Here is a 24,358-nt window from a genome sequence, read left to right as displayed (position 1 = left end):
ACGTGGTTACTGTACCATATTGATGTAGTCAGCTTTTATATATTATATTAACCTTTCACAAAAATTTTATTTTAGAAAGCCCAAAACATATTATTCGAAAAAGCTACTTTAATTATCTTATCAGGAAAATCTATATTGATAGATGATAGAGATGATAAAAAAAAGTGATTTAATTAGTGTAATCAAACACAAATCAACTTATGTTTTTCTCAAAATCTCTAAAAAATAATTTTTATTTTGTAGAGTTAAAAATCATTGTTTTTTAACCTGAAACAAACACAATCTAAATAGCTTAAAGAAATAATAAGATTTTCAAAAGCTTACACAAACAGGTTAAAAAATGTATAAGTGGATATTTTTTGAAAATATGTGATTATATAACGAAATAAGAAATGACAAACGAGCTCTATTTATAATATTCAATTGAGTTCAATTTCTTTTATAGTCAATCAAATATTAAACACGCACGATTGTTTATGTAATTAAAATCATGATTCTTTTTTAATGATTGTAATCAAATATCATGTTTCATCATGTTCTGTTATGTTATGTTTTGTTTCTTACCATCACAAAACACCATCTTAATATTGGTGTATAAAAAGTTATGGTTAATATTTTTTCTGATATAAACTTATTTAATAATCAAGTGAATTGACGTAATAGTTCAACACTTCGCCCCTTAAGCAAGTGTTTATGAGTTCGATTTCAACTCTTGCGAGTAGATTAAACTCCTTAGCTAGCTTACTACCGTTTAATTCACTAACAGTGGGTCTTGAAATTAGTCTCACAATTATTAATGGTGAAGATAACTTGATTAGCACTAAAAAAGTACAAACAATTTTTTTTTGTATATTTAATTGTTTTTGCAATTTCGAACCGGGTAAAACCATTATGAAAATTAAATTTATTCTAAATATGGTTGAATATGTTTTTGCACTTGACTTATACACCCGAATTAAAAATGTTAAATGAAAAAATTCTCTTTATTATCTCTAAAAATCTTTGTTTGATTTAAAGTGGTTCTTGTGATGTGTTAAAGAATATGTGACAAGTTATTTATAACCGTCACCAGCCCACATAAACTTTCAAGTTTCAAGTGAACTATATGTTTTAACCTCTAAATTTCTTTTCATCAAAGTTAATCATTTCTCTCCTTTTGGTTCCCAACGCCCAACTCCCAAGTTCTAGTTGATGGTTTCCTTATATAAACGTATTTAATTAAATAGATTCCACCTTAAAAGAAATTAAATAGACTCAAAATATTTCCTTATCCATTTGAAGTGCTATGTCACGTGACTACAAAATAGAGACCACAGAAAAATTCACGTGAGAACCTTACTCGCAATCGCAATATAAACATCAAAATTTGGGAACACAAAGAAAGTGAAAACCAAACCAAACAGCAGCAGCAGCTGCAAACAACAACAACAACAACAACATCATCATCATCGTTCAGCTTCCGTAACAACAACGTTGTTTGCGTGAGCGAATTCAATGGACTTCACCGCCAGAGCCTCTTCCCATGCAATTTCTCCTTCACACCCTTATCGCCTTCAACCCTCACCTTTTCCTCACCAGCTTCCATTTTCGGTCTGCAATTTCTCCTCAATCTCTGTATGTATCATTTTCTTGTTTCTTCCGTTCACTCTGATTTTTTGTTCTTGTTTTTCAGAAATTGCAGCGTTTGGGTTTGGTTAAGAATCGCCTCGTTGCTCGTTGCAGTTCTGGTTCTGATGAATTAGGCTCTGTTAATGGGTTGCAATTCACGCCCAATAAGCTTTTTATGCAGGAGGTATTGGATATACTCATTTTTCTGTCTTTGTTCTAGTGTTTGAATTCACAAAGCTCAAAAAAATTTCAATTGTTGGTAATCTTTTGTGTGAGCGCACCCCAGTTGAATTGAGTGATGTAACTAGGGTTTATTTACTTGTTGTTTTTTTCCAGGCTATTGGAGCTGAATATGGGGAAGGGTTTGAGACTTTTAGGGCTGATGGACCATTAAAAGTTGATGTGGTAAGAAAGTTTGGTCATCATGGAAATTTTCTAGTTTTCCTTATAATTTTATTTATGACTGAAGGATGCTCTAATTGTTATTGAAAATAGGACTATTTGAATGATAAATTGCAAGACGGTTTTCTTAAGCGCATACGCTATGCTATGAAGCCTGATGAGGCTTATGGTCTTATCTTCTCTTGGGACAATGTGGTGGTAAGTAACTTTAACTCAAGCTTGTAGTTTTTTTCCTTCTTTTTTCCTTCTGGTATTTAGACCGAAACTGTCAGATAGATGTCTTTACTGTATTTTCCCTTGTTTTAGGTATGTTAAATGATGCAAATTGAGTTTATGATGTTTATTGGTATCATATAGAAGACATGTATTGTTAATTAATTCTAGGACTGACTGCTACGACTGACGGTCCTGAGAAAAGAAGAACATGGCTGCACATAATATTGTGCAACCAGTGAGTTTAAATGACTTCCCTGATAACTTCACTGCATTTAATTCATTTCAGGCTGATACTCGAGCTCTGAAGAGGAAGGCATGGAAGCAGCTGGCCTCTGAAGAGGGTATGTTAATTGTTTTGATTGTGCGATTTAGATGTGATCGCTTTTAGCATGCTCATTTAGATGGTGTAACAAAATTGAAATAAAAAGATACAATCACCATTATTATGGAATGGAATACATTGGAAATTGAATAATGCGTAATTGATCCTTTATTTAGATATTTAGTTGATATATATCTATAGAAAGGAAAAGTTTTTAATTAAAGTTTTACCTTTTCAACTGATCATTGTTTTTGTACATGGAAGCGGAATGTTTAGAATAATTTGACGAAAAGCTTTCCAATGCCCTCCACTTTCCATCTTCTTTTGAAAGGAATATGAAGTTGGAGAAAATTTCTTTCTTGAGTTGTCAATAGTATTTTATGGCGACATAGCAGTTCGCAGCGGCCCGTGGCTGTCTGAGCTGTCCCGTTGTTTCGCAGGTGAAAGCAGCGGTCATTGCGGCCGCTATAGCGGAAAAAATAGCGGGTCATAGCGGTGCTATTTTGCTGCTATTGGAACTTGGAAGGGGTGGAAAAAACACAAAAAATGGCCAATGAATGCTACTAACAGTAGGGCGTTTATTTGGAGATATTTCAGGGTTTCTTTTCGGAAACTTAATGAAAAGGTCTGGTTGTATTAAAAACTAAAAAGTAACCCTCGCTCTGCGTATTTCATCCCTTCTATGTTCGAGACTCCGAGCTGACACATCGTTGAGCGACCATCGACTAGCCACACACAACTCTGTAGTGACCCTCCCTGGCCACGACCATCTCTGTTTTCTAAGTTCTCAAAGTCTTGCAGCTTTAGGATGCTGTCTTCTTCTTTTATCCCTCATTTTCTTTGTTTTACTGGTTCTTTTGTCCCTCATTTTCTTTTGTCTCTGGTCAATCACAACAACTATTTCTTCTAGTTCTTTTCTTATTTGTTCTCTTTTTCCCTGTTTTGTTGGTTCCATTTGGTATGTTTTGTTTAAAAAACCTATAACTTTTTTTATTGTTACGTATGAATGTTATAGTATAATTTATTTTACAATGCAACAAATTCAGCATGGCATTCCTTATATTCATATGAGGAATATAAGGAATGCCATGTTTGATGACCATAGAGAATCTTAGCCATGTTTAATTTCATCAGCCTTACAAATGCATTTTGAATCACTTCTTATCTGTTCACCAATTCAGATACTTTTTATCTGTTCCTTCAGTTTGATTCAACAGATAAAAAGTATCTGAATTTGTGAATCGATAAGAAGTGATTCAAAATGCATTTGTAAGGCAAATGCATTTAAACATGGCTAAGACTACCTTTGTAGATACAACAGATAAAAAGCATTTGAATTTGTGAATTTCGTGATTATTCAAATAATTACAATATTTCATATGCAGGAAAGGATATCCCTGAAGATGGTGATATTGAAAGATTGATGCGTCATGCAGGTGCTGATCATGTATTACACAAGGTCAGTTGGTTTTATGTTGGTGTTGTAAAAAGGGCAACTTGGTGCTTTAAAACTCCTGCCATGTTGGAATCCAGGCTAGAGTTGGACCCTTGGGAATCTACTGTAGAAAATCTTGTATTTGCAAGGGGTTGATTTTATGACTTGAACATGTGACATCTTAGTCATATGGCAGCAACTCTAACTAGTCTTGAAAATAGTCTCCTGATTAAAAATCGTAAAATTTGCTCTAAACAAATCAAATTTTCACTAACTAGTGTTTCTTAATTTGCAGCTTTTTCTTTCAGATAGGGAAGATAATGAGCTGGATAGTCTGAAGTTGAGGTTTTCTCAGTTATATTATGATAATCTTCTAAGAGTAAGCCGTTTGTCTTGATTTGTTCTGATGGCTATTATTCTGTGTCCTCGGGGGTAAAACCTGACATTTATAGCATATATGTTTGTCTAGATTGAAAGACCAATGGAGGGCCTCAAAGACTGGTTGGAAGCGGTTTCTACAGCCCGCATCCCCTGTGCTATTGTTTCAAGTCTTGATAGAAGAAATATGATGGAAACTTTGGAACGGATGGGGCTCAACAAGTATTTCCAGGTTGGTAATATTTGAGAAGAGTGAAATATTAATCAATTCTTGCCTTACTTCCCCAATCATGGCATAGGAAAGCATATTGGTAAATGTAACTGTTAGGTACCAGGAACAGAGTAGGAAAATAGAGACTGATTATACTAAATTAGCACTGAATCCTCTGGAATGAACCCAGAAGCAGTGTTTGCTGTAATACAAAGAAAAGGAAATGAACAAGAGCAAATTCGAGAGTGCTCTATCTCTCCCAAGTCCTAGCCAATTTCTGCCTGCCTCACCCTCTCTCTATAACTAACATATATACCCCTAGCTAGTAGTAATGGTCCCCTCCTTATCATTGAGAATCTGCCACCTCACCAGGTGGTTATTTTGGGATCCTAAGCTTCTAGAATGTTGGTCACCAGCTGTGGCTTGGGCCTCCTAACATAGACGTTGCCAAACCTGGGCCTGGAGCTTGGGTTTGCAACAGTAACAAACCGTACATGATCTTGGATCATACTCAAAGATCCAAATATCTTATTCTTTTCAGGCTATCATTGTCATTCACAATGTACTTAAATTATGTAGTTTGTTTAGTGCGGGTATTCACATCTGCTTCAGTTTGAGGCATGGTCAATATATTTTGGACGAATGCTGTAGTCATACTCTCATGAAGAGAAAAACAGTTTATTTTTGCTTTGATTTAAGATTTAGATTTGACGTTGGCAATATATGCTAAACCTAATTGATATCTTGGCCTCTTTATGTCTAGAACTAAACTACGACATACTGTGTGTACTAGATACAGCATATAAATTTATAAATAGCTTCAACATGCTCATGAATTTACCACTTGCGGATTTCCATATTTGATCTGCAGGCAATTGTAACAGAAGAGGACGGAATGGAGTCAATAGCTCATAGATTTCTTTCTGCCGCTGTCAAGGTACAGTACCCCCATATATTATATTTTGATGAAATATTTCTGACATCGAATTATTATTGTTACTATATTTATTTATGGTATTTTCACAGTTATCTTTACAACATATATGATAATTACATTTGGTAAGTAAGTATACAACTCTTCTAAAAAGTAAATACAAATACTGCTGATTTCTGAAAGTTATAGTACTGATACTTTCACACATCTTTACAACGAGTAAGATAATTTCATTTGGGCAAGCATACAGCTCTACTAAAATTAAATACTAATACTGCTGATTTTCTGAGAATTAAAATGGCAGACTACTATCTATGATAAAAATAAGAATTGCAATTTGCAATATAATAACTTCTATGTAACGTTCAAGAAAAAAACTTCTATGTAAAGTTGCGTTTCCTGTACTTTAAAGTTGAAGGATTTTACGAGGATAATGATCATTGAGCTTCTCAATGTAAATGAAGACGAGATAATTAAATAATCTTTATTTTCAAAGATGTGACTTGAGTCAGTTGAGTGATATTGATAATTAAATAATCTTTATTTTCAAAGATGTGACTTGAGTGATATTGTAGTTTTAAAGGTCAAGATGTTAAGGGCCTATGCATCTTTTTTTGGTGATATCATTACCAGTATCTTCCTTTTTCATATTCAGATCCTGGTAGCGGCTTACTAAAACATGGAATTTTTTTGGCTGCCATAATAGTTTTTCCGAGATAATTATTTCCTCTAATAGTGTGGCCTTTGACATAGTTAACAATAAATTCCAAAGGCCCAAAGCTCCCATAGTGAGGCGAGTGTTGAGATGTGGCATTTGTGTTTTTATGTAGGATTAGTTTAAATTCCACTGGCTAATTATTCTGCGAGTCTTCCACAAAATCTTTCTGGAATATGATTCTAGTTTTTGACCTGTTTGTCTGAATGCCTTGCAGCTGGATCGGAAACCTTCTAAGTGTGTGGTTTTTGAAGATGATCCCAGAGGAGTAGCTGCTGCACATAATTGCACTATGATGGCTATAGCATTAATTGGAGCTCATCCCGCGTGAGTAATTCATATTTGTGCATAATTAGTGTAAGATGTTGTTATGAAAAGAAAATATCATGAAACATATCAGGCATTGATGGCTTTAAAATCAATTGGAAATCTGTCTCCAGAATCAATTCTGGAGAGAAGCTTCTGTGTGAGTAGCATCTAGGTTTCAGAATTGATTTTGAGGAAAGAGAAGCTAATTCAAACATGCATAAAAACACTAGAAGTTCAACTATGGTTTCCGAGAGATACATTAGTTTCATTTTATTTCCCTTGCATTGGAGTGAGTAATTTCCTTTGTGTTGCATATTATAGTACTTTTGCTGAAATCACCCCGCTTGAGTAATTAATATTTGTGCATATTTAGTGTAAGATGTTGATATGAAAACAAAATTTCATGAAACAAATCAGGCATGTTATGTTTCCAATTTGATGCCTTGCATGTGCAAGCACTGCACTACTGTCAACTTAAACAACTACACACTTAGAAGACATTAGAAGTTCAATTTTGGTACTCGGTTTTGAGTTCCCAAGGTGTACATTATAACATGTCAGGAAATCCTTGGACAATTGATTCTAAAGTCAAAATCAATGCCAGAATTGATTTTAGAAATAAGTCGATCCAAACTTTGCTATTAGTTCCATTTTTTTCCCTTGCGTTGGAGTGAGCAACTTCCATTGTGTTGTGTACTAACTTAAGTTGAAATTATTCTCTTTGTACATTATGAAACCTGCAGGTATGATTTGAGGCAAGCTGATCTTGCTGTTGCTAACTTTAGTGAACTTTCTGTGATCAACCTGCGAAGATTATTTGCCAACAATGGTTCTACATTTATGGACCTGCAGAAGCAGGTTATAGAGAAAACTCCTTCCAAAAGGAAACTTTCAATAGACACCATTTTCTAAGATGTTATCCTGCCCATTATTTTTGTTCCCCTTTGATAGGTTTACTTGTAATTAAATAATTATGCTGCCTTAATTTTTTACTACCATATAAAATTGTAATCAGTTAGCTCTGATTAATCCATATGTTCTATATCAGTTTTATTTCTTTTGCCTCATTGAAAATGGGGATTTTGACTCAGGAATATTTTCCCCCGATATCCTTACCCTTGGAACCAAATCACGAGGAATCCAAATCCTTATTAATGTATGTTCTAGCTAAAGCATGATATTCACCTGATGTTTTTAAAAGTAGACCGGTCATTGATATGCATGTATAGATACATGGTAGAAAATCACAGTGAAGACAAAATCATGGTGGACAAAACTCACAAAAGTAAAAACTAAGAAAAGTTATTTTTATCAACTACAATTTTGTCTCACCATGGTATTTTACTATGTATTCAAAGATGTACTGAACTAGTTAAGGCACTTGTTCAAGTTTTAATAGTGGTCGAACAAATAATAGTTAAATAATATTTAAAAACACATGGCATATTACTTTTTTTTTTATCAGCAAAAAATTCATTCACCCAAAAACAAAAGGTCGTTACAGATATAGTGTAATCAACGACCATATGAGTATTGTGACAAATCCACAATTAAAGCTCAATCTGCTTTTGCAACCACTCATGAAATGAACAGTTGAAACCACTTAGCTTAGCTTTAAGCCAGTTCTAACTTCTTAGATGAGCCAACTCCACCACTGTCATAATATACAGAATATACAGATTCTCACCTTGAGAAAATAACTTTGTTACTAAATAGCCAAATTTGACCAAAGGAATTCCATCCAAATTACTCAACCACCTCTTTCCTGCCTTTTGTTTATCTATCCATGTATTCTGTAAGAAGTGCACCTTCCCATCATTAGGTAGAACATTTGAGGTACCAAGCCAATTGTAGCAAGAAGTCCACACCTGCCAAGAAAAAGGGCACAAGAACAACAAATGCTGGGTTGTTTAGTTTCCTCAGTCCGTGAGCAAAGCGTACATATTGCAGCTGCAAGACAACGATCTCCTCCTTAAATTTGACCTGCATTGAACTCTTTCTAACAATGCCTTCCTCAGTTCCTTGCAAAGGCAGACACATTCACCACAATGAGAACCTTTTTTCGTATTTTACAATAAGCTTCCACATCTCAATGCTTCTAGGATTTCCCACAGCGGGTATCCCCAAATACACAAATGAAATGGTAATCTTTTCTAGGATTTCCCTAAACTCCATTTCCACTTCCCTAATAATACATGTACATGAGATGCATAATTTGATATGCCATCACTGAATTTAATGGTAAAAAAAAGTTAACTCATCAAAGTGTATATTCATGAGTAGTTCAAGGTATATCTAGATAGTCATTATGTAATTTCAACTCTATTTTACGTACACATTGGAGTCAAATAGTAGTGTAGGTTTTTCACCATGAATAGGATTAGGAGTCTCAAATTTCAATGGTACATAACATAAACTCATGGTGCATGTACCGATGTACGTAAAAACCCAAAACTACATCAATATATATATATATATATATATATATATATATATATATTTTTTTTTTTTTAAATGTTTTTCCATTAAATCAAACCACAAGAGGCATAGATGCCAAAATATCCTGGGCAACAAGATGAACATCAAAGTCTGGAACCTCTTCCACCCACACTTCATTTGTGTGAGTGGAGGCGTTCCTCGCTAAAAGATCAGCCACATCGTTACCAGAACGTCTAACAAAAGACAAAAAAAAAATCAAAAGTAGGAATTAAAAGATGACAGTCGCTAACAACAGTAGCTAAAAAAGAAACTCCCTCCATCCTAGGCCTCCACCAATTGAAAAGTTGTAAGCAAACCGTCTCAAACATCACTCTACGAAAACCCAACTCTATAGCCAAGTGAAGAGCCCACCGAAAACAACCCGCTTCTGCCAACAGTGAAGATAGTGAAGTAGCATGATACGCTGTTGCCGATGCCATGATCTCGCCAGCATGATCCCTAGCCACCATTCCATAGCCTCCCATGCCTCCAAGATCAAAAGTAGCATCAAAATTAACGAAGCAGGAGCAGATATATTTTTTATGAGAGGGCATTCATCTGCTCATGCTCCGTTCAGATAGTAATCATCCCGCATGGTTCACTCCAATTGTTTTACCTTAAACCAACGAGATATCGGCTTAAGTTAAAACAATCTCATGCCTATTATTGCCCTTATTATATTGGTTTATCCCGGGTGGTATTGCTGACATGGAAAGATGTAGTGGTGGCGCCCACCGGAACGGATTGGTGATTGGATACGCGATTCCCTTCCTTATCTTCCCTCGCTCGTCAGTTGACCCATCCATCACATTGATGATCCAAACTCACTCCCCTTAAACACTGCGACAGTGAAACACCATTTCACCTTCTTCAATTCAATTCAAAGTTCAAACCATGCTGTGTGTCAACCCTTCCTTCACCTCTCTCTTACCTTCTCCACTGGGAAAACCGCGTCTCATCTTTCCCTCCAATTCAAGGAACCCAATTTCCTGCACACTCCCAGGTATCATTGTTATTCTCCTCCTTCAATTTCTTAGGGTTTCATCATCAAATGGGTTTAATCGCCATGATCTATGCATAATAAATATCATGAAAAATTAATACAATTTTTTGACTGCTACTTAGTATTATTGGCAATAGGTCTGGAAAAGTATTAAAAATTTAGATATTTGTACCTGTAGGAGGTGTTTTTTATGCGGCGCTAACGATTTAATAACTATCTACATAGCTCCAGAATGTTTTACTTAACCAAGAAATATGTATATATGTCTGAGTTCTGGAAAATCATGTGCAGGAACAGTTGCTGAACCAAAATTAACAGCTGCTGCTGAACCACTATTGCTTAATGCAGTTCGTGGGCTAGATGTTGAAAGGCCCCCAGTTTGGCTCATGAGGCAAGCAGGGAGGTACATGAAGGCAGGTTTTTGAAGTTACTTGTTATGGTTTCAGTTCCGCATTTGGGAATCCTATCATTGTTGAAGAAGACTAACTTAATCCTAATTATAGAATTAGTTCTCGTATAGGTCTTTGGCTTTGTATCTATTGTTTCATTTAGGTTTTTCCCTGTGGTCGAGGGTGGTTTTTTGTTGTGGTTAGGAGGTTGTGTTTTCCTGTGGATGGTTGGGGATTTTTGTTTTTGTTATCCTCTTTGTCTGCCTATTTTTGCCAGGTCTATACTTTCTATCCCTTCCCTTGACCTCTTTATCAAAAAAATTGGATTTCCAAAAAAAAGACATTTTGAACATCCAAGTTTGGTGAATTTTCTCAATATTCTTTGGAAGTTAGTAGTTAGTGTTCTGAATTACTTTCTTGTTCTAACCAATATGAAAGACTGAAATTGAATCTTTTTCACTTGTGCTGTTGGAGTGTGTTGCTTTATGAAAAGGAAATTGGTATAAATAGATATTTTTTTTTAGGCTCTGTCTCTTTTAATCTTTCATTTTGTCTGAAGCTAAAGATAGCTAAGGGAATGTTTAACATTTTCCAATCCGTATCTCCATTTCAGAATTTTTTCAAGAGTGTTTTTTCAGACTGAATTCGGTCCAAGTATTTGTTTGAATTGTCACAAACCATATCTGGTTGCATCACTTTTAAATTTTACTTTCCTGTTTTAAATGCCACCAAGCATCAAATGGGTTGGTCTTTTATCCTTCATGATTGAGTTTAGTAATTAGGAGTATGTTTATTTACTGAAAGTATATCTAACTTTCCGAACCTTATTATTTACCAGAGTTACCAAACCATCTGTGAGAAACATCCTTCATTCCGTGAAAGGTCTGAAAATGTCGATCTTGTGGTGGAAATTTCATTGCAACCATGGAAGGTTTTCAAGCCTGATGGGGTAAGATATGTCTCTGTCACTCATTTATATATTTATGCTTGCTGCAATATTTTGTTATCTAACTTCTTCGGGTATGGCTCTGATTTTGTTGTTGTTAATAATTTTCCTGGATGGTACGGATTCTGTAACAGGTGATTTTATTCTCCGATATTCTTACCCCACTTTCTGGGATGAATATACCCTTTGATATTGTCAAGGGTAAGGGTCCGGTCATATTTGATCCCATTCACTCAGCTGCCCAGGTTGATCAAGTGACGGAGTTTATTCCTCAAGGTTCAGTTCCATACGTTGGTGAAGCACTTACTATCTTGAGGAAAGAGGTATGACTTATCTCATGTTGCTATGCATTCTTTTTTTCTTCGTTCATACCATACTTCCTTTTACAGCTAAAGCCTCTTTGTAGTAAAATACCATAAAACATGAAATTATTTAGATCAGTTAAATGGTATTCTTCATTTTACAACCATAGGTGGAGCCTTTACATGGACTAATGAAAAAAGCGAGGCATATCTTATGTGGAACCGGACCTGAGGGAACATATAATCTTGAAAACTTGCAGAACTATCTATTTTATCAAATTGTCCATCCTGCTGGTTGTTGTGAATATAATATGAGTTGATCTTCTACCCCCTGTTGTATTCAAAAGCTGTTTTATGTTGTAGACAAATGGCGGAGCTTCAGATAGACTCTAACTATCTTGCTTCTATATTTCTAATTATTGTTGCTTTATTGTTATTCTTTATGGCCAATGTATAATGCCCTAAGGTCTATTATCTTATTGAATTTAAAAAGTATTGATTTCAGGTGGATAATAAAGCTGCAGTCCTTGGTTTTGTTGGTGCTCCGTTCACCCTGGCATCATATGTGGTTGAAGGTGGTTCATCAAAACACTTCTCAAAAATAAAGAGATTGGCTTTCTCTCAACCCAAGGTAATCTTCAACCATCTTTCCCCATTAGATGCAATTAACTTGTCCCCAAGGCAACCTACGGATGTGCTTAAATATTTTTAGTTTTACTCAGCATTTTGAAACCTGAAATGCACTGATGAGACCACATAACCAGTGACTTAAGCTGGCCATTTGATTAGAAAGTTATTCAGTTGAATTGGAAAACAGTAGCATTGGATCATTCATATTACCATAACTGGTTAGGGTAATTTTTGTGTGTGTACTGTACATCAATGGAACAACTTGAACTATTGATCTTATCATAAAACAGTTAGCATGGTTCATGTTAACCAATCCTTTTTTTCCTTATTATTATTTGATTTTGAGAAACATATATATTTATCCTGTTATGCTTTCAACTTCATGGTGGAAACAAGTTCAGGATTATTTCTTTAACTCATTACTCCCATTTACTTCATTGAACTGTGATTCGTCCACAGGTTCTGCATTCATTACTGCAGAAGTTTACAACGTCAATGGCGAGATACATTCAATACCAAGCTGATAATGGAGCTCAAGCTGTTCAGATCTTTGACTCATGGGCGACAGAGCTAAGTCCAGTGGATTTCGAAGAGTTCAGTTTGCCTTACTTGAAGCAGATCGTTGATACCGTGAAAAAAACCCACCCAGAACTCCCTCTGATCCTCTATGCAAGTGGCTCTGGAGGCTTGCTCGAGAGACTAGCTTTGACAGGTGTGGATGTTGTTAGCTTGGATTGGACGGTTGATATGGCTGATGGTAGGAGAAGACTAGGACCGAATATAACTGTCCAAGGTAACGTGGATCCTGGTGTTCTTTTCGGTTCAAAAGAGATCATCACTGATAGAATACATGATACTGTGAGAAAAGCAGGCAGAGGGAAACATATCTTGAATCTTGGTCATGGCATTGTAGTAGGTACACCTGAGGAGAATGTTGCACATTTTTTTGAGGTTGCTAAAGGAATCAGATACTAAGAGGCTAATTGTGATTAACCATTTTTTTGTTTAATTGTATTTTTTTGTCCCTTTATTACGGGTAAATTTATAAATTTGGTTCTCAATTAATTTGTTGCTGTGATTGTCTCCTAACTTCTCTGAGTGAAAAATTTGGTCCCTCTGTCAGTGTATCATCCTATTACTAATAGATGCTAGTTACATGATTAGAAGTTTGCAGACACTTTACATTTTAAACCTAGAACTTAGTCGTAAAACCTCATCATCAACCCATTGGTAAGTATCCATTAAGGTTGGACTGATGAGTTGTACGTGTATTCAACGATCCATTGGTGATGAACTTGCAAGGTTCGACCAAAAGGAATTATAAATGGAATCAACATCCAGTGTCGAATCCCTAATCTCATTTGTATATCACTAAGTGCCTGTTTGGGATTCCGTTGGAAACGTGGTGTTTGAATTAACGTGATTTCAGGCAACGTGATTTTAGTATAATGTGTTTGAATAAACGTGATTTATGTTTGGATGATTTGTAACAAACGTGATTGTGAAAAAATGAATATTGTTTGGATGAATGAATCAAACTCACGTTTAGAATTAAATAAAAAAAAAGACATTATTATACGATCCTAATTTTCCAAACATTATAACTGTGGGTATAAATTAATAACAAAGGTGGAAAAATCATCACATCATAGGGCAGATGGTGCTTGGATAATAAATAGATTACATGTTCAAAGTACAAATACACAAACTAGTGATTTTGCATGCTCTCTACAATTTGATCTCTAATTGAATTCCGAACAAAATCCATTTCTGTCGAAGAGGCAACAGTTATGGATGGATTCTCACCAACTTGATTGTCATTGTCATTTTCAAGGATATCTTCATCTTCAAAGTGCATGAAATCAGAATCAGTAGCTGATTTCCTTCGAATAAAGTTATGAATAGCCATCGTCGCAATAACTATTTGCACTTGTGTCTCAAATTTAAAACTAGGCATGCAACGTAACATTGCAAATCTATTTTTCCATACCCCAAAAGTCCTTTCTATTGTGCATCGTAAACTCGAATGATAATAATTGAACACTTCATTGTTGCTTGCAAATCCAGTTGAGCGTCTAAAATCTGGAAGGTGGTAGCGTTCAGATCTATATGGACCAATATAGCCAACTGGTGTTGGATAGGCAGCATCGATCTTCAAAAAAGGGCCAATATCGTCGGTCATTTTGAATTTTTTCATTAACATTACGAAACCTTCGATCTTGTGGCTTAATGTATTCAAATGACAACTTAAGACAAGCAACTAATACTCTGTGGAAATGCCTACTTACAGTCTCACCAGAATGTTGGAACCTTTCCTGCATCATCCTGTTTCCCTCTCCATGACCAAGCAAGTTCAAGAACATTCCAACCATTTCTTCTATCCCCATTCCTTTGGTTGCTTGTAAACCATGTCCAACCAATTCATTGCAGAATTGATAAAATACATGTTTTTCCATTCGATACATCTCATAACAACGGATGGGATGCCCATGTAAAATTTCTTGCACCCACGCATGCCCTGTTTGATCACCGTCCCTTCGTGGCTCTTTGCATAGATATTTTACTGTGTATTGACCAATTAAAGCACTGACCTCTTCATTCTCCCTTATATCATCTTCTAAAATAGAAAGTAACATAGATTCCTCAGACTGATCTTCCAAAGATTCTTCATTCCAATCATCCATTGATCTTGTCAAACCTATCAATATAAGAAACAATTTATGATTAAAAACTCAAGTACTACATTTATTGGAATGAGATGCTTCTTGGACAATATTGGTACTAAGATCAGTTACTATTCTTATTTCTAGAGCACGAAATGCATCTTGGGGAAAGGGTGTATAATCAGCTCAAATCTATGTGTGCATATTTACGTTGCAGGCTCATTGGCCCTTCCCCAAAGACCAAAAAATAAGAAATATCAGCAACCAAGACATTAATTGGCATATGTGCTTTATTTGAGCAACCAAAATAGTGGAAGTGAGTGCTCATTGAAACTATAATGCAAACAGTTTTGACAGTAACATGTCAGTTTCCTAAGCCCAAACACTCAATAACAAGCATATCAGTGGGATATCTAACGAGCAAATTTGAAAACATTAAGCCAATTGAAACCTGGATAAAATTCAATAATTTTCCTTTGACCTTTCCAAAGTTTAGGCTTGACAGAAGGGAAGCCTTAGCTCAAAGCACACTCAAAGCAACTTTCCTGCATACCACATAAGAACCACATAAATTCACTCATCAGTCCAAACCTTGCATAAACACCATTAATGGATGTCCAAGTCACAAGATCTTTGTTAATCATCCTTTTCAGATTTTTATTGCATCCATATTAGTAAAACAAAAAGCATGTATAGCACAGCACAACATAACACTACTTCTGCAAATAATCACTTGCATTGTATAAAACATCACTAAAGAATTGCATGCATAAAGAAAAATATATTTCATTCATTTGCTTCTTCAAATACAAGACAAAACAACATTTAAGTTTTCAAAGCTCTAAATTCATAACAAACAAACCATTAAGGTTATACTACATTCATATGCTTAATTTTGTAGAAGCAGTACTAGTACATAACACAATACACATCACCCACGACTAGGAAATGGGTTATAAGCTGCATACTTAAGCCAATCCAACAAGTTTTTATCATATCCTTTCAAGGATGCAAACATAATCCTTGCATCCTTTATCATCATGAGCTGACAACATCTAGAATGCAATTCAGGATCACTTGTAATAGCCTCCATTTGTTGAATCTCAGCCATAACTTCACCAATAGATGAACCGGGAGCTACAAGTGTGTTTATAGCAGTGGTGCGTGACTCAGATGCATCCACTATCTTAGTTATTGCATCAGCTATTTGTTTTGAGGCAGGCTCTTTTGTCTTTTTCTTGTTTTGATTTTTTGCACTAGTCTCAACCCTTTTCCTCTTCCCAGTGCTAGTTTCACTATTATTTCCTTGGGAAGTACTTAAAATTTATATTTTGGAATTCATTGCTTACTCCAACACTTGGTACAGTGCTACCATAAATAAGTTCTTCACTATCTCCGGATCCTTCCTCTCTATCTTCTTCATCACTCTCTAAGCATGGACGATAAACATCATCATTTTGGCTTAGGTCATTAGGTAATATCCCAGAAGTAGGTGCCCATGCAGACTTTCCCGTAGCCACCACATCCTTAAACATAATAGTTAGTTCTTCACCAAAAGAAAGTCCTTTCTCTCGGTATTTTCCATATAGTGGATTTTCCTGCAAGTTTTCAACTAATTAACACCATATATTATGTGAAAGGAATTAAAATTTTACAACTTTGCATTAAAAAATCCATACCAATTGCTTTTTCTCCCACCATTCATCTGGAGCATCTACGGTATTCTTTGCCTTATCCCATCCCAAACCTGTTTCCTTTTCAAATAACTTGTACCATGCTTGCCACTCCCTTCTAAAATTATCCCATTTGTTTTTTAACTTGGGCTTATCATAATTTCTTCCAGTTGATGCATTAAATTTGGTTAAAATAGATATCCACCCTTTCTTTGTAAAGCTGGATCCTAAACGTTCCCCTTTATGATGTTCAGCCAAACATAATTTGACATACAACTTAGTTGCTTGAAAATCCCATGTAGCCTTTGAGTTATCCATAATGGCTTTCTCTCTTTTGTTGTTGAAGACTCATAACAGTAGCAAAGAGGTGCTAAAGATCATGCAAAATTCTATAGAACACTTAGCAATTATTAGCAAGAAAAAGAACAACACATTTCTATTACAAGCAAGAGAAAAAATACCAAGTTACTAACATCACAAACATACAAACTTTAGCATAAATAGGGACCTAAAATCTAGTCAATATGCAGTTTTTCTAATGTCAGTAGATTGAGCATGGGATTTCAGATCAGCATGTCAAAAAGAAAATATTGAATAGAAAATTACACAGTTTTTCAGATCAAGACTCAGTTTTGATTTTGGAACATTAAAAGAGACCAAGACCCAGTTTTTCACCTTACACACATGAATATTGAATAGCACAGTCATTTAAGCAAGAATAAACAATAGCAAGAGTAGAATAATTACAAACCTAATAGCTTGCAAGATTGAACCAAGAAGATGGATTACAAAGAGAACCCTCTTCAAACACTCTTCAAGTCCTCAACATCCACTGTGATAGGGTGAACCAATGCACTTCAATATATAAATAGAGAGACCAAAGGAATAAACAAACTAAGAAATAAATGGATTTATCACTTGCCTTTAATTCTCTATCAGATGCATATAAGATGAGTTGGTGAGTGAGGTAAGGATTAGAAAGCAAAAATTCAATTCAAGGTCTGAACCAATGTTTGATGCACCTACTTGCATTTACTTGCCTTTAAGAGAGTTGGTAATTCCATATCTGAAATTCCATGCCCAAGGAGTAATAAGCAGAACAAGTAATAAATAAAGGGAAGTAAATTTAAAACGTGAACAGATTATAAGAAGCATTATATATAAACAATTGTGGTTTCTATTATTCTATAATTTTTAAAGAAAGTGTGCAAAATGAAAAGAACTCTCTGGTTGAAAAAAGAAAAAAAAAAACTCTTTGGACCTCAAATTATAAATTCAATTTTCCCTATACCAGAGGTGCTTTTAGACTCAACTAACCGACTATACCAGAGGCTTCTTGCTACTGCAGGGATTGAATTCTGAAGAAGTTTTACCTGCCTTTGATCAACTTTGGAGAGTCTTTGCTCCCTCAAATGTCCTGACCTTTGGAGAGGCTTTGCTCCCTTAATTGTGATTTTGCAGCAAAAGTGTGGAACCAGTGCTACAAGTGGTTGAATGTGTCTTCAGCTCTGCCTTTGGATTGCCAAGCTCACTTCCTCCAACATGGCAGCGAATTTGATCAACTATTCTTTCTGCTAAGCTTTCCATATTAATTGGAAACATGGTGATTCAGAAATCAACCTGATGAGAATAGTTAAAGAAGACATAAATAAATAAGATGGAGAAACATGAGATATACCTGAAACATAGAAACTGGACCACATCTAATATTTGCAGCAAAGGGGGGTCAAAACAATCTGGGTTGCGGTTCTCTATGAAAACCCATTTTATTGCCTCAGAACGTGCGATTTCCAGATCCAGATCGAGATCGAGCATGGAGGCAAGTTCCAGAGACCGGGATCGAGCACGGATGCGATTTCAAACCAGGATCGAGCACGACATGGGCAAACTGAACAAAGTCAGGGAAGGTACCATGGGCAAAAATCAAATTTATGCCTTCCTTTCAACGGTCGAACGCTCCAACGCCCAACGCTCCAAATTATCGATTCCAGTAGAACACCGTTTTGGTGAATTTTAGCGTTTTTGCGTTGCTGCAAACGCTCATCCAAACGGGGACGGAAAGTTTCGGAACGGCGTTTCGGTGAACGCGACGCGCGTTTGATGCAATAAACGCTATCCCAAACAGGCCCTAAGTGTCCTAGATCATTTCCCACAATAGAAAGCTCCATTCGAGAATTCCTCTAACGACTACAATTAGAAGGAGTGGTCCTACGAAGGATTTCCACAGAACTATCGCTATTAGTGTTTAAATGCTCATGAATCCAACATATTTTAAACATTTAAGTAAAAGAAGAAAAGATGAAAACTAAGTAAGAAGAGATATAGCTAAAATTGGTAAGCTTTAAGGGAGACCAAAGTGTTAGAAGATAAGCTTTTCTTAGTGACTTGAGAAGGAAGACATACTTGGAGAAGAAATCAGAAGAGGAGTTCTTCTGGAAAAGTGGAAGAATGATTTAACTTATAAGCAATCGGTATAGGGTAATGACTTTTAATTTTAAAAATTAAGAAGGACGGTGAAATTGTGAGTTACTTGAATGTTTGCATTTAAAAGTCATCTCATTATGAATAAGTTGTCAATCAATAAGTTTAACCATCAGTCGTTAGAACACGATGACATTTAAAGAAACACACCATTATGATTCAATTTTTTATATTCACAAAAACACGTAAAGAAAATCCAACCACTTGCAAATTAATCATCTCAACATCCTCACTATTAATCTTGACATTACTATCATATTACATGTCGATCTGGGGGCTGCTGTTTGGTATCTAGATCCGGCCACCTGAGCCAATGTCATTTGGCTAGCCGAAAAGAACGAAGGACCAAATAGGTTGACTACTAGTGACTTAGGCTCAGACAAGACGAGAAGAAAATCAAGCTGGCTAGGCAATTAGACCTATGGTTAGTTGGTTATACATATGGACAATCTGTTATCCCTTATATGCATGCAATTTTCACCTTGAAGCTGAAGAGATGAGAATGATTTTTTTTTTTTTTAGATAAGCGAGATGAGAATGATTAAACACACATCAGGTATATATAGATATACATGGTTCCTAATGTGAAATAAATGTTTGATTATATTCGTTCTATTGATCTTCTTATAATATAAAAAAACCTTATCTGGTCTAACTTGAGTGTTTGTATGCCCTTTTACTAGGACCTCACCTCCGTGGTCCGCCCTTGCTTCGCTCATCAACATTGTTGAGTACCACCGTGATTTCTGGAGACAAGGATTAACAAAGATAAGAAGGGTGAAAGTTTAATGCAGTAAGCAAAAACAATAAAACTAACTAAAATATGTAGTATAATTTTTTTTGGGGGGAATACAACATTTATACCATCTCATTAAGAAAAAAAATTCTCTTATTTTCTCTATCTTTCCAATGTAAATAAAATAAGAAAAAATTCCTCTTAAGAAACGACCACCTCATCGGAGACTAGGACCTCGAGTCCTAGTCCTAGATGTTGTGGAAGAAGATGTTGCTTTTTTTTTTTGTCTCCGATGTATATTGAATTATTGATAGTCCAAATTTACTAGAGATAAAATATTTCCGCCTATTTGGTTAAGATAGTTTTACAATTAACTAACAATAAATGTAGCATATTGTATTTGATGTTTTAAATGCATTTTCATAATTCACATTTATGACAGTTAATAAAAATTGCCATTTAGCCTACCTTTCAACTTTTTTACTTATGAATATGCAGAATCAAAGATATACTCCAAATAAAATGCTTAATTGTAGCAAGAAAAAACCCTCTCACTAGTGGTAGGAAAGGAATGTATAATTAATTAATTAATGGTAAACGTTACCTTACATGCTTAGGTGACGCCACCGCCCCTACCTACATGGCAAGAAGTGCACATCTTGATGGTACCTTGGACCGGCAGAAAAAGCTTAAGTTTGAATGTTTGATGACATGGTATCCCTACCCCACATTGGAACCTTCACTTTCTCACTAATTTTATCTTACTTTTATGAAAAATGATAGCACTCACTTTAATGTCTTTTTATCCAACGCCTATTAATCGATTGAAATTCATACGTGACACTTCCGATTTTTTTTTTTTTTTACATCAGAAAAGATTTCCGATTTAATAAGACACATAAATTTCAATTGTAAAGTGTTGAAAAGACAGTTTTAAATAAATGTCGACAACAGTCCTCTATTTGTATTTTAACCAAAGTGGAACACGACACTATGACACTGCCTTCATAACAAGCTTTTCTTGCTCCTTAGAATAACACTACGTGCCTTTTCGTCTGTAACGTTTGGATCACTTCAACGCTCTCTCTTCCCTTTAAACGGTAAGCTTTTTTTTTCTGCTTCTCCCTCTTCATTCTTCAGCACCTTTTTCTTGTCATCCTAAGCCTGTTAATGTCGGAATTACTTAGTTTTTTTTTTTCTAAATTCTTGTTTTGATGATCGATCAAGAGAAACTGAGCATGACCCTTTTGGCTTTGCTTTGTTTTTATGTTTTCAGATGATCATCTGATTAAGCTCTAACCTTGTGAGTGTCCAAAGTTTCAATTTTTTGCAACACCCTTCTCAATTTCTGTTGATATTTTCCATGAATTTGTTTCTCTACTAATTCAACTTCATAATTGTCATGTCTTTGCTTTGGAACATTCATCATCTGATTACTGTTTAAATAGTTTCCCCCCCCTTTAAAAGTGACATCTTTAGGTGATTTTATGTTTTGCTCTCAGGGGGAGCAATTGAAGTGACACACTCTCTGAAGCCTATGTGTATCAAACTGTATTTGTTCGTGGCTTCTAGACCAGGTTAGAGAATCACCTGCAAGACTAATCAATCTCATTTTATTAATGCACAGAAAAATTTCTGTTCACAAAACCTTGACAAAGAATGGTTCCTTGAGTACTTAATTGTGTTTGAGGGTTTGTGCCTGAAATGGAGAAAAAGGGGAAGGTACTGATGGAGAAGTATGAGTTTGGGAGACTATTAGGCAAAGGAAACTTTGCAAAGGTGTACCATGCAAGGGACATTCGAACCGGTGACAATGTTGCAGTTAAGGTTATTGACAAGGAGAAAGTCCTAAAACTTGGGCTGATGGATCAGACGAAGCGCGAGATATCTATTATGAGACTGGTTAAACACCCAAATGTTTTGCAGCTTTATGAGGTCTTGGCCACCAAAACCAAGATTTACTTCATCATAGAATACGCAAAAGGGGGTGAGCTGTTCAACAAGATAGCGAAAGGTAGGCTCCATGAGAACATGGTGAGGAAGTACTTTCAACAATTGATCAGTGCTGTTGATTTTTGCCACAGGAAGGGTGTTTATCACAGGGATTTGAAGCCGGAAAACTTGCTCTTGGATGAGAATGGAATTCTCAAAGTAGCAGATTTTGGATTGAGCGCACTCGTTGAATCTCATAGCCGAGGAATCATGCTTCACACAATGTGTGGAACTCCTGCATATGTTGCTCCTGATGTTATATTATGCAAACAAGGGTATGATGGAGCAAAAGCTGATATATGGTCTTGTGGAGTGATCTTATTTGTCCTTTCGGCCGGTCATTTGCCATTCAATGATTTGAATATAATGGCACTGTATAAGAAAATAGGCAGGGCAGAATACAAATGTCCAAAATGGTTTTCATTTGAAGTGCGCCGGCTATTAGCGAGGATCCTTGACCCTAACCCGGATACTAGGATAACCATGGCAAAAGTTTTACGAAATTCATGGTTCAGAAAAGGATTAATTTCCAAATCTTTTCAAGTGATAGGAGAGGTTACCGATGCGGCTTCAGCTGATTCTGAAGAAGCTCTTGCCTTTTCTGAGAATGGAGGCGAGGCACATCAAGCATTGCTTAGGCCTACATCTTTAAATGCTTTTGATATAATTTCTCAATCCGTCGGGCTTGACTTGTCTGGCCTGTTTTCAAACAATGATGAAAACGACTTAGATGAGGATATCAAATTTACATCTACGAGCTCTGCCATGTCTATCATGTCAACAATGGAGGATATTGCGCACAACCTGAGTATGAAAATAATGAAGAAGGATGGGGGGTTGCTGAAATTGGAGAGATCCAGAGAATTTAGAAAAGGGCCACTTTCCATTGAGGCTGAGATTTTTGAGTTCACTCCATCATTCCATTTAGTTGAGATAAAGAAATCATCTGGTGATACTCTAGAATACCAGAAGATATTGAAGGAGAATATAAGACCAGCTCTAAAAGACATTGTCTGGGTTTGGCAAGGTGAGGAGGAGCAAGAGATGTAGCAAGGTTTTCTTCTCCATGAAAGATTCATTAACTTCATATTCTGAATTACTTCTGTGACAAAGATACCATGGTAATTGAACTACTGATATTTTATACCATGGTAATTGAACTATTGACAAAGATATTCTGAATTATTCTACATGGTTTTTCTTGAGAATTATGCCTGCGGAAGTATAAACGGTCATTAATCATACCATTCTTATAAGATGTCATTATGTCATACTTTATTTACATGAATTTTGTATAGAAAATGATGGCTTAATACTACTGATTGCTGAATCAAACTTTCGTTTGTAATAAATGAACTAAATCCTGGTCCTCCATATTTTATTTAATTTGCTAGTTAATTTTTTTTTCCCACAGTTTGGATTTTCTAAAGTTACACAGGTTGCATTATATGTAGTAGTGGAGGCTTCTCCACATTGTCAGCTTTAGAGTTGAAACTTAGGAACAAGAAAAATGTGAATCAGAAATGTTTTAATTTTCAGTGAAGATAGTATGCTGGGTTGAAATCACAGTCCGCAGCCGTAATTTTCAAGTCTCTAGAATGGCATAATGCTCCATAAATCCGCTACATAAGCGTAATTTTGGCCGCGATTTTCTGTGCTTTCAGTTTCGATGTCTATATGAGCTTAGAAGGACTTAAGTACTTAAGGTATGATCGAGGTGGTTCTAGGGTGCAAGTGCACCCGAGGTCTTGCACTGTGTAAGATCATAAAACACTTGCTATATAACATGTGATGTTGGTCTCTTGTGAGAAAAAAAACATCAAATGCAATGAAATTTTTTTAACGTTTCCTTTCCATTCTCGCTGTCATCGTTGCTTTACATTGATTGTGTTTGAACACCCAACTCTTGGTTCTCGAAGATATCCTTATGAGCAATGCTCTATATCGCATGACACAGAAACACCGCATGCACACTCAAGCACGACACAATTAAATCAATAACAAGTTACTTAAAAAAAACATAATAAAATAACAAGTTATTGTGTTCGAAACACAAATAGACATGTCATGAGGGTCGTGTCGTGGGAGAGTCGTGTGATAGATCATTTCCCTTTCTTCTTCCTTACAATCAAAAGGAGAACCCCTTAATCACTCTTGTTCAACCTTTGGTTCTTCCCCGCACCAAAAGGGAAAATCCCAATAAGCATATAAACATATAAGATCTAAAGATGTAAGTTTGAATAATATGATATATGCATAAATAAAACAAAATTATATACATTTGCAAATATTTGGATTGGATTAACTTTGTTTTGAAAATCAAATTCAAAAACTCTGATTTAATCCAATAAAGTATTTTGGAATTTTCAATTTTTGGTTTTTTTAAATTTTAAATTTGATTGAATTTTGATTTTTTGAATCTATTTTTATTGCATTGGATTGATTATGAACACTCCTAACAGGGCCGGCCCTAGGCCTGTGCAAGCAGGCACACATCCCAGGGCCTCCAAAAAGAAGGGGCCCCAAAAAAAAATT

At 35.6% G+C, this 24,358-nt stretch overlaps 4 protein-coding genes across 11 annotated transcripts; 3 read left to right on the top strand and 1 right to left on the bottom strand.

Annotated features, from left to right (window-relative positions):
• The first annotated feature begins 1,363 nt into the window (after positions 1 to 1,363).
• On the top strand, positions 1,364 to 7,624 carry LOC130722791 (5-amino-6-(5-phospho-D-ribitylamino)uracil phosphatase, chloroplastic). The gene is made up of 11 exons (XM_057573634.1): positions 1,364 to 1,590; positions 1,673 to 1,792; positions 1,945 to 2,013; positions 2,104 to 2,208; positions 2,513 to 2,567; positions 3,934 to 4,007; positions 4,279 to 4,362; positions 4,453 to 4,593; positions 5,444 to 5,509; positions 6,439 to 6,548; positions 7,274 to 7,624. The coding sequence occupies exons 1-11, from the start codon at positions 1,495 to 1,497 to the stop codon at positions 7,440 to 7,442; spliced, it is 1,089 nt and encodes a 362-aa protein (XP_057429617.1). The 5' UTR covers positions 1,364 to 1,494; the 3' UTR covers positions 7,443 to 7,624.
• Positions 7,625 to 9,800: 2,176 nt separating this feature from the next.
• Positions 9,801 to 13,438, top strand: LOC130722790 (uroporphyrinogen decarboxylase). The gene is made up of 6 exons (XM_057573632.1): positions 9,801 to 10,011; positions 10,303 to 10,424; positions 11,239 to 11,349; positions 11,481 to 11,669; positions 12,154 to 12,279; positions 12,738 to 13,438. Exons 1-6 carry the CDS (start codon positions 9,903 to 9,905, stop codon positions 13,251 to 13,253), a joined length of 1,173 nt encoding a protein of 390 aa, XP_057429615.1. The 5' UTR covers positions 9,801 to 9,902; the 3' UTR covers positions 13,254 to 13,438.
• A 478-nt stretch (positions 13,439 to 13,916) lies between these two features.
• Positions 13,917 to 19,238, bottom strand: LOC130722792 (L10-interacting MYB domain-containing protein-like). Of its 7 annotated transcripts, none has more exons than XM_057573635.1 (4): positions 17,366 to 17,451; positions 15,393 to 15,486; positions 14,567 to 14,976; positions 13,917 to 14,430 (listed from the first exon to the last, which is right to left on the bottom strand). In XM_057573635.1, exons 3-4 carry the CDS (start codon positions 14,960 to 14,962, stop codon positions 13,987 to 13,989), a joined length of 840 nt encoding a protein of 279 aa, XP_057429618.1. In that variant the 5' UTR covers positions 14,963 to 14,976; positions 15,393 to 15,486; positions 17,366 to 17,451; the 3' UTR covers positions 13,917 to 13,986. The 7 variants fall into 7 exon arrangements, 5 of the variants coding, with proteins under 5 accessions (XP_057429618.1, XP_057429619.1, XP_057429620.1 ...); XM_057573636.1 differs by having other exon boundaries at positions 15,423 to 15,486; XM_057573637.1 differs by lacking the exons at positions 13,917 to 14,430; positions 14,567 to 14,976; positions 15,393 to 15,486 and adding exons at positions 15,703 to 16,539; positions 17,537 to 18,185; positions 18,293 to 19,082 and having other exon boundaries at positions 16,621 to 17,446.
• Positions 19,239 to 20,714: 1,476 nt separating this feature from the next.
• Positions 20,715 to 23,234, top strand: LOC130725987 (CBL-interacting protein kinase 2-like). 2 transcript variants are annotated; one of them, XM_057577183.1, is made up of 3 exons: positions 20,715 to 20,931; positions 21,108 to 21,134; positions 21,334 to 23,234. In XM_057577183.1, the coding sequence occupies exon 3, from the start codon at positions 21,536 to 21,538 to the stop codon at positions 22,871 to 22,873; it is 1,338 nt and encodes a 445-aa protein (XP_057433166.1). In that variant the 5' UTR covers positions 20,715 to 20,931; positions 21,108 to 21,134; positions 21,334 to 21,535; the 3' UTR covers positions 22,874 to 23,234. The 2 variants fall into 2 exon arrangements, with proteins under 2 accessions (XP_057433166.1, XP_057433165.1); XM_057577182.1 differs by lacking the exon at positions 21,108 to 21,134.
• Positions 23,235 to 24,358: the final 1,124 nt, after the last annotated feature.

The sequence above is a fragment of the Lotus japonicus genome, chromosome 6, assembly GCF_012489685.1.
Source record: "Lotus japonicus ecotype B-129 chromosome 6, LjGifu_v1.2".
NCBI lineage: Eukaryota > Viridiplantae > Streptophyta > Magnoliopsida > Fabales > Fabaceae > Lotus > Lotus japonicus.
The sequence above is the reverse complement of the archived record's forward strand: the minus strand, read 5'-3'. Positions and strand labels throughout refer to the sequence as shown.